Source organism: Cucumis melo, chromosome 4 (genome assembly GCF_025177605.1).
Source record: "Cucumis melo cultivar AY chromosome 4, USDA_Cmelo_AY_1.0, whole genome shotgun sequence".
Taxonomy (NCBI): domain Eukaryota; kingdom Viridiplantae; phylum Streptophyta; class Magnoliopsida; order Cucurbitales; family Cucurbitaceae; genus Cucumis; species Cucumis melo.
In genome coordinates, this window is record NC_066860.1 from 7,031,504 (window position 1) to 7,041,494 (window position 9,991).

The window sequence follows — 9,991 nt, forward strand, 5'->3', positions numbered from 1 at the left end:
ATACAAGGGTGTGAATACATCACAACACAACAGACTTTATGCCAAACTCAAAACACGTACTGGCAATCGATAATGAAGCTTCCGCAAACTAAGGCAGTCTATCAGGCATTGAGAAGTCGATCTCTACCTGGAAAATGGGTAAAACATTTTGGAAAGGGTGAGCTATGAAGCTCAGTGAGTGACTCAGTTTAAAACTATGAATTTAAAAATAAGAGCACGTGAAAACTTTACACATATAAATCTGTTTATACAAGTCGCAAATGTAAATGTGTAGTAGTAAGAATAGCTTCCTTAAATACACAGCATGTTCATCATTGAAATCTAGCAAGGCATATCAAGTATATCGAAGCATTTTAACTAACATGACGAATCTACGTTGTGTAGGGTACACCTAGTACAACAACGTTTACAAGCACTACGATGTAGTGGGGCCCGCCCAGCACTCCCATCGTCTTTGTCGTAGTGGGGCCCACCCAGCACTCACGACAGCATCGTTGTTGCGGAGTACACTCAACGTCAACAACGAAATCTAACCAGTGTGCACACGGTAATCTCTAGCCTCAGGATCAAGATCTCAGTCATGTAGTTAATGAAAATTTCATAAATCATCATAAAATATTAAAACATGCCTGCTTATAAATTTTACACAAAGCTCGAACTTTACTCAGCTCTTTCGTGGAAAGTTGTAGTTCTTAAAACAAAACTTCATACTAATTCATGCTTTGCTTAAAATATTGTGGTTTAAATACTTTCCAAACATTTAATATCTACGTGCTAGCATAAATTTCTTTAAGAAATCTAGTCTCCAAATGTATAGATGAAAATAGTCATGAAATTCAAATACCTTTCATGGCTTCGTAAATAAACATTTATCGCATTCAATCATAATAACAGTTATGGAAAGTATTTCAAAGTTGGTTTTGTCACTCACAGTCTTGGGCTAGATCCTTGGTCTATAAGCTCGGTTTAATTCTTCTCGGCCTGCCAACAACCCAACCGAGTATTAAAACCCTAAACATTCTGGTTTCCTAAAGATATACATAACATGTCGCACCAAAGATGACGCTCACGAAAACAAAGCTTAAGAAATAAAATCCTATTTCAACAATTCTCTAAAATTTCCAGATTTCTAACATAAACTTCAAAGGACTATAACTTTCTCAATACTTAACCAAAATGAGTGTTCTTTATATCAAACTCTTCATTATATCAAACCAAAATGAGTGTTCTATAAATCTGATTCCCCGTGCATAAACACATATAACCCTCAAAACAGAACCACTTCCAGAATCGCGCGCACACGACCTCTTTAACTTGTTCCTACAATTTAACCAATTTTTAGTCGTTTTTGGTTTACAATTCCTTCATGAACGTTGTAGTAAATTGAATAAGCTTTCCAACCATACCAAATAGAGATTCGAACTCCACCAATACACTCTGAAATACAAGAAAAACCAGAGACCTCCTGATTTCGAGTGAAAACCAACTGCCCTGTTTTCATCATCAAAAAGCACCAAATGAATATCCGAATTTGCTCCAACGTTCTTCATAAAGTTTGTTTAAAAATGAGTTAACTTTCAGTAAATGTAAATCTCACCTCTTAATTCCTTTTGAAGAGTTCAAACCGAATTAAAAACCAGTGATGTGCAGAATGAACTAAAATTCAGCTATTAATACACTTTGCTTGAGTTCTCCTCCTCTTCTTCAACCTAAAAATTCTAGTAAAATTTCTCTTCTTCTTCCAAACTCTCTCTTAGAAGTTCTCTGCAAATTGAAGAAGGAAAAAGATAAAAAAATAAAGGGAACTTGGATGTCTTCAAACTTGGCGGTGAAGGGAAGAGAAGAAGAAGAAGAAAAGAGAAAATGAAATTTTCTTCTCCTTTTCTTCTTTTTGTCCTTTCTTTTCTTTCTTTTCTTTAATTAATTTAATAAAACTATTTAATATATAAATATATATATTTATATTTACACTTAATTTCCATTTTCTTTTTCTTTTTTTTTTCCACACTTAAAGAAATTAAACCAAGAAAATATCGGGTTTACAGTGTTGTTACTGCTAGGACTTGTTGAGTAATCTCCAGGTAAGAGATGCTCCTACTAGACCTTCGATTTACATCAAAGAAACTGCATGTTTGAATTTATGGTTACGTATGGATGATGGCTAAGTACCTATCTTAAGATTGTAGAGAGAGAGAGAGAGACAAATTTTGACATTGTGCCTGCTGATTGACTTTATGGTTAGCGTGAATAGTAGGTCGATGCTACTGTCTTTGTTCTAGAGACATTGTAGTAGTTGGGGATGACTGATATGATATGTTAGGGTTGGTGCGTTATGCTTGATATATATTATGGCATGAATTGATGAAATTATGATATGCATGACAAGTTATGATGTGATTGATGAGATGTCATGTACATGGGATGTGTAGGGTGTATGTTAGCTTCTTATTAGAGTCGTACCCACATGGGTGTCCTTCGGAATCACCACTATTATGACACAGACATGATGGAGAGACCCGACGGGGTCGCTCACACTTATGACTGCGTAGTCTGACGGGATTACCAGTCTCACATTGACATTGACATAGACACGACGTGAGTGATCCGAGCGTCTTAGGTATTCCCTTGGGAACTACCAAGGACCAGCTTGTCCCTACGGGGCACATGTTGCACGTGTTCGTGGACGTACCAGTTCAGGGGTACCACTTTTCAGGGCTCTAATAGGGAGTTAACAGGCATCTAGTGGGACTAGTAGGGGGACCCTTACTGAGTATTTTTTTATGCTCACTCTTTCCATTTCCATTTTTCTCAGGCAGAGGCAGAGGTAAGAACAAGGGCAAGCTGGCGAGTGACCAGAAGTGATCGTGGTAGACCATAGGGATACGCTTGCTTCCGCTTATGTCAAATTTGGATTTTAGTATTGCATTTCAGTTTTTTTATTGGTTATTTTATTTCGTTAAAAGCTGATAGGGCCCGAGTTAGGACTTTGTTTTACACTCTGTTTTTAAAACTTTACAAACTTATATGTTCTTTTAAATAGTAATGACTTCGACTTAGTATAAGGAGTTGGGTCGTTACAGTTGGTATCAGAGTCCAGTGTTTTAGGTTCTGTAGACGGACTGACGATGTAAGTCTTTGTTTGGTTTTCTTTTATTTTACCCCTATGGCTATACGGTCCTTCGCCACTCGTCAGGTATGTCTTAAGGCCTTGCTAAATGTTATAGTTACAATCTTGCCTGAATGATATGAAAATAGATAGTATGAAGGTTATGTTTTTTGTGGTGAAAAGTTTTTACTGGTGAAATTTTGGAAAATGCCATCACGTAGAGGTGCACGCAGAGGAGGTGGTAGGGGAGGCAGAAGAGCCGGACGTGGCCAGCTGGAGGAGCAACCTGTTGTACCGGCGGCCAACCCTAACGCACCGATATCGCAGGCGGATCTCGCCACGATAGAGTAGCGTTATCAGGACATGCTACAAGCTGCTCTGGCCCCTTTCCTTGTTGCCCAACAGACCCAGGCCGCCTCTGTTCAGGCCCAGACCATCACCCCTCCAGCCCATGTGGAAGCTCAGCCCATGCCGGTTCAACAGTCGGCTGAGACCAAACACCTGAGAGACTTTAGGAAGTATAATCCTAAAACTTTTGATGGGTCCATGGACAACCCCACCAAGGCCCAAATGTGGTTGACGTCCATAGAGACGATCTTTCAGTACATGAAGTGCCCTGAAGACCAGAAGGTGCAGTGTGCAGTTTTCTTCTTGGAGGATAGAGGCACCCCCTGGTGGGAGACTGCTGAGAGGATGCTGGGGGGCGACGTCAGTAAAATAACCTGGGAGCAGTTCAAGGATAGCTTCTACGCTAAGTTTTTCTCTGCCAATGTGAAGCACGCTAAGCAGCAAGAGTTCCTAAAGTTGGAGCAAAGCGACATGACGATGGAGCAGTACGACGTCAAGTTTGACATGTTGTCCCATTTTACTCCCGATGTGGTAAGAGATGAGGCTTCCAGAATTGATAAGTTCGTTAGGGGTCTCAGACTAGACCTCCAAGGCATCGTTCGAGTCGTCCAGCCAGCCACTCATGCTGATGCACTATGTATAGCATTGGACTTGAGTCTGCAGGAGAGAGCTGATCCGTCCAAGGTTGCAGGCAGAGGGTCAAGCCTTGGTCAGAAGAGGAAGGCTGAGTCCCAGCGAGACCTGAGGTCAAGAGATGTCTTCCAGTGGCATCGTCAGGAGCTGGCTACTGTAGGGAGGACTTTAAGGGAGCTACCTACTTGTGGGAGGTGTGTGAGAGTTTATGGAGGTCGTTGCTTGACAGGGAGCGGAGTTTGCTTCAGGTTCATGCAACCAAGGCAAAACGCTGACGTTTGTCCTCAGAAACTCATTGGGACTACCCCCCACCAACCTCCCGCTTCACAGCAGGGAAGAGTTTTTTGCCACTACCCGTCAGGAGGCCGAGCGAGCTGGTACTGTAGTAACAGGTAAGCTCCCAATCTTGGGGCATTATGCATTTGTACTGTTTGACTCTGGATCATCCCATTCTTTTATATCTTTAGTCTTTGTTCGAAAAATGGGTTTAGAAGTTGAACCGTTGGGTAGTATATTGTCCGTTTCTACCCCATCAGGGGCGGTCATGTTGTTAAAAGAAAAGATAAAGGCATGTTAGGTAGGGTAGCAGATCATATGTTAGACGTGACCCTACTAGTGTTAGACATGTAGGATTTCGATGTAATACTAGGCATGGATTGGTTGTCTTCTAACCATTCAAGCATAGACTGTTTCCGTAAGGAAGTCGTCTTTAACCCTCCCTCTGGGACTAGCTTCAAATTTAAGGGGAAGGAATCGTATGTATACCCAAGGTCATTTCTGCCATGAAGACTAGTAAATTACTCAGCCAGGGTACCTAGAGCATCTTGGCAAGTGTGGTAGATACCAGAGAACAAGAAGTTTCCCTGTCCTCCGAACCAGTGGTAAGAGAGTACCCCGATATTTTCCCCGACGAGCTTCCAGGACTTTTACCTCCCAGGGAGATAGACTTCACCATTGAGTTAGAGCCAGGCACTGCTCCTATCTCGAGGGCCCCTTACAGAATGGCTCCAGCTGAGCTAAAGGAGCTGAAGGTGCAATTGCAGGAGTTACTGGACAAGGGTTTTATTCGACCTAGTGTGACACCTTGGGGAGCACCAGTGTTGTTTGTGAAGAAGAAGGATGGGTCGATGCGCCTTTGCATTGACTACATAGAGCTGAACAAGGTGACAGTTAAGAATCGCTATCCCTTGCCTAGGATTGGTGATCTGTTCGACTAGTTGCAAGGAGCCACCGTCTTTTCTAAGATCGGCCTGCGATCAGGCTACCACCAATTGAGGATCAGAGATAGTGATATCTCTAAGACCGCTTTCCGTTCGAGATACGGACATTACGAGTTCATTGTAATGTCTTTTGAGTTGACTAATGCTCCTGCGGTATTCATGGACTTGATGAACAGGGTATTTAAGGATTTCTTAGACTCGTTCGTCATAGTTTTCATTGACGATATTTTGGTTTACTCCGAGACTGAGGCTGAGCATGAAGAGCATTTATACCAGGTTTTGGAGACCCTTCGAGCCAATAAGTTGTATGCCAAGTTCTCCAAGTGTGAGTTCTGGCTGAAGAAGGTATCTTTCCTTGGACATGTGGTCTTTAGTGAGGGAGTTTCTGTAGACCCAGCAAAGGTTGAAGCTATTACTAGTTGGCCTCAATCGTCGACGGTTAGCAAGATTCGTAGTTTCCTGGGCTTGGTAGGTTACTACAGGAGGTTCGTGGAAGACTTCTCTCGTATAGCCAGCCCATTGACTTAGTTGACCAGGAAGGGGACCCCTTTCGTTTGGAGCCCAGCTTGCGATAGTAGCTTCCAGGAGCTTAAGCAGAAGCTTGTGTCTGCACCAGTCCTGACAGTGCCAGATGGATCAGGGAACTTTGTGATGATGCCTCCAAGAAAGGACTGGGTTGCGTGTTGATGCAGCAAGGTAGGGTAATTGCTTATGCCTCCAGCCAGCGGAAGAGTCACGAGCAGAACTATCCTACCCATGACCTAGAGTTGGCAGCAGTGGTTTTTGCACTGAAGATATGGAGACATTACCTGTACGGTGAGAAGATACAGATTTTTACTGACCATAAGAGTCTGAAGTACTTCTTCACCTAGAAGGAGTTGAACATGAGGCAGAGGAGGTGGCTTGAGTTAGTGAAAGACGATAACTGCGAGATTTTGTATCACCCAGGTAAGGCAAACGTAGTAGCTGAAGCGTTGAGTAGGAAGGTTGCGCATTCCGTAGCGCTTATCACCAAGCAAGCTCCCTTACTAAGAGATCTCGAGAGAGCAGAGATTGCAGTCTCAGTAGGAGAAGTGACCTCATAGTTGGCCCAGTTGACCGTACAGCCGACTTTGAGACAGAGGATTATTGTTGCTCAATTAAATGATCCTTACTTGGTCGAGAAGCGTCTATTAGTAGAGGCATTGCTAAGTGAGGATTTCTCCATATCCTCTGGTGATGGACTTACTTTCGATGGACGTTTGTGTGTGCCAAAAGACAGTGCAGTCAAAGAAGAGCTTTTGAAGGAGGCTCACAGTTCTTCATTTGCTATGCACCCTGGAAGTACGAAGATGTACCAAGACTTGAGGTGTGTCTATTGGTGGAGGAACATGAAGAGAGAATGGGCAGACTTTGTCAGTAGATGCTTTGTGTGCCAGCAGATGAAGGCACCTAGACAGAGGCCAACAGGGCTATTGCAACCCTTGGGTGTGCCAGGATGGAAATGGGAGAGCGTGTCGATGGACTTCATTACGGGACTGTCCAAGACCCTAAAGGGCTACACAATTATTTGGGTTGTCGTCGACAAACTCACGAAGTCAGCCTACTTTGTGCCAGGGAAATCCACTTCCACTGCCAGTAAGTAGGGGCAGTTATATATGATGGAGATAGTGAGACTACATGGAATACTCGTATCCATCATTTCAGATAGAGATGTTCGTTTCACAACGAAGTTCTGGAAAGGACTTCAGCTAGCCTTGGGCACGAGGCTAGACTTTAGTACAGCTTTTCATCCTCAGATCGATGGTCAAACAGAGAGATTGAACCAGGTTTTGGAAGATATGCTGCGAGCCTGTGTTCTGGAGTTCTCAGGGAGTTGGGACTCCCACTTGCACTTAATGGAATTCGCCTATAATAACAGCTACCAGGCTACCATCGGCATGACACCATTTGAGGCCCTGTATGGTAAGTGTTGTAGATATCCTGTTTGTTGGGGTGAGGTTGGTGAGCAGAGAATGCTAGGCCCCGAGCTAGTTCAGACCACCAACGCAGCCATACAGAAGATTAGATCCCGCATGTTGACAACACAGAGCAGACAGAAGAGTTTTGCGGATGGACGGTGTAAGGATCTCGAGTTTGAGGTGTGAAACATGGTCTTTCTGAAGGTAGCACCTATGAAGGGTATTCTGAGGTTCGAGAAGAAGGGGAAGCTAAGTCCGCGCTTCGTAGGACCATTTGAGATACTGGAGCGAATTGGCACTATAGCTTATCATTTGGCGCTGCCCCCATCTCTTTCTACAGTGCATGACGTATTCCATGTCTCCATGCTGAGGAAGTATGTCGCAGACCCGACACACGTGGTGGACTTCGAGCCATTGCAAATTTCTAAAGACTTGAGTTACGAAGAGCAACCGGATGAGATCTTGGCAAGAGAGGTCAAGATGCTCCGTAATCGAGGAATCTCGCTGGTCAAAGTTCTTTGGCGAAACCACGGAGTTGAAGAGGCCATATGGGAGAGAGAAGTGGACATGAGGGCCCAGTACCCTGAGTTGTTTGAGGAATAGAACTTTCGAGGACGAAAGTTTTCAAAGGTGGGAAGATTGTAACGGCCTAAAATTTGAGGAATTAAATTTTTATTATCTTAAGTGTAACCTAAAGTTTTGGGTATTATTTTAAACGTTGAAGTATTTTACGTTGTGGAGGTTCGATCCCATTGGATATTTGAAAAATATCTAATTGCCTTGATGTTTAGAATTTATGATTGTTGACCTTAGGTTATTATGTATTGGATACTTAATTAATGAAGTTTAAGGATAAAATAATTATGTTATGAAGATAATATAATTATTTATTATTTTTTTGAAAGGGTAAAGGTGATGTGATTGGAGAGAGGGAGAGTAATTGATTTTAAAGGGGAGAGTTGATGGGTTTAAATGAAGAGAGAGAATGAGTGGCTGTTATTTGGAGTAAATTAGGGAAAAAGGATAAAAGAAGATAATAATTATTTTTTTTATTAAAAGGGCATTGGAAAGCGTGGAAGACTATTCATCATCTTCCCCAACTAAACCCTAGTCCCAAACTCTCCCAACCCTTGCCGTCGCCACCGCCCTCCTCTAGATCGTCGCCGTCGAGCGTCCGTCGCAGGCACCGAACCGATAGCCACCCTTTCGACCGCGTTGGAGAGCCGTCCGAACCGTCGAGTGTCAGCCGCAAACAACCCGCGCTCGCATCTTCCCCACCGTAGTCTGCCCCGTTTCACCGTCGACCATCGGCCAGCGCTACGTTGTCGATAGTCCGAGCCCCATGTTTTAGCCGTCGCCCGAACCCGAAACCGACCCGCGTGCCGCGTCAGTTCACCGCATGAAGTCGACCGACCCGCGTCCTTACCCACAACCCGACCCGCGTTCGCTCGTACAAACCATGTCACGCCCGTGCCCGAGCACTTCAGCCGCTCCACAAGCCGCGTCGTTCCATGCCTGATTCACTGCCGCGCGCCGATCAGCGCACCGCTCTATGCCCGCGCTCGCCCACTCCATGCCTCAAGCCGCGTCTGCGCCGTATTCGTGAGCTGAATCTTCCAGTCGAGCCGCCAGTTGATTTTCACCTCTTCAGTCGAGCCAACTGAGCCGCCAAACTCCCTTTTAGCCCTTTTTTGACCTACATATTCCGGTAAGCCTCGGTAGGTTGATTTTGATTTTTAACCATCCAACTAAGGTTATTTTGACTCTAACTAAATTGGTTGTTGGATTAAATTGACTTAGTTAATTGAAAGCCGAGCTGGGGATTTGTCCAACTAAGTCCAAACCAAGTCCGACCTTGATCTTGGGTAAGTCGCTTCAAGTGAGTTTTCGGACCAATTTCCCTTGAGGGTAAATTAATAAATTGTGGATCCCTGATCCTTTAGGACTTTCGCTGCTTGGGGGAGCGTGTTGTTACTGCTAGGACTTGTTGAGTAATCTCCAGGTAAGAGATGCTTCTACTAGACCTTCGATTTACATCAAAGAAACTGCATGTTTGAATTTATGGTTACGTATGGATGATGGCTAAGTACCTATCTTAAGATTGTAGAGCTCAGAGAGACGGATTTTGATATTCTACCTGCTGATTGACTTTATGGTTAGCATGAATAGTAGGTCGATGCTACTATCTTCGTACTAGAGACATAGTAGTAGTTGGGGATGACTGATATGATATGTTAGGGTTGGTGCGTTATGGTTGATATATATTATGGCATGAATTGATGAAATTATTATATGCATGACAAGTTATAATGTGATTGATGAGATGTCGTGTACATGCGATGTGTAGGGTGTATGTTAGCTTCTTATAAGAGTCGTACCCACTTGGGTCTCCTCCGCGATCACCACTATTATGACACAGACATGATGGAGAGACCCGACGGGGTCGCTCACACTTATGACTACGTAGTTTGAGGGGATTACCAGTTTCACATTGACATTGACATAGACATGACGTGAGTGATCCGACGGGATCGCTCACAGCCCGAGCGTCTTAGGTATTCCCTTGGGAATTACCAAGGACTAGCTTGTCCCTACGGGGACACATGTTGCACGTGTTCGGGGACGTGCCAGTTCAGGGGTACCACTTTTCAGGGCTCTAACAGGGAGTTAATAGGCATCTAGTGGGACTAGTAGGGGGTCCCTTACTGAGTATTTTTTTATGCTCACTCTTTCCATTTCAATTT

General features: G+C 43.9%; 1 protein-coding gene and 1 long non-coding RNA gene across 2 annotated transcripts; one reads left to right on the forward strand and one right to left on the reverse strand.

The window, feature by feature from the left end:
• Positions 1 to 195: 195 nt before the first annotated feature.
• LOC127148874 (uncharacterized) lies at positions 196 to 1,992 on the reverse strand. Its single transcript, XR_007820068.1, has 3 exons — positions 1,598 to 1,992; positions 1,407 to 1,491; positions 196 to 1,320 (listed from the first exon to the last, which is right to left on the reverse strand). It is a non-coding gene; the product is annotated as an uncharacterized LOC127148874 (long non-coding RNA).
• Positions 1,993 to 3,163: 1,171 nt separating this feature from the next.
• On the forward strand, positions 3,164 to 7,850 carry LOC127148869 (uncharacterized). The gene is made up of 9 exons (XM_051083256.1): positions 3,164 to 3,193; positions 3,884 to 4,281; positions 5,682 to 5,792; positions 5,924 to 6,003; positions 6,256 to 6,371; positions 6,474 to 6,630; positions 6,784 to 6,924; positions 6,994 to 7,161; positions 7,678 to 7,850. The coding sequence occupies exons 1-9, from the start codon at positions 3,164 to 3,166 to the stop codon at positions 7,848 to 7,850; spliced, it is 1,374 nt and encodes a 457-aa protein (XP_050939213.1).
• Positions 7,851 to 9,991: the final 2,141 nt, after the last annotated feature.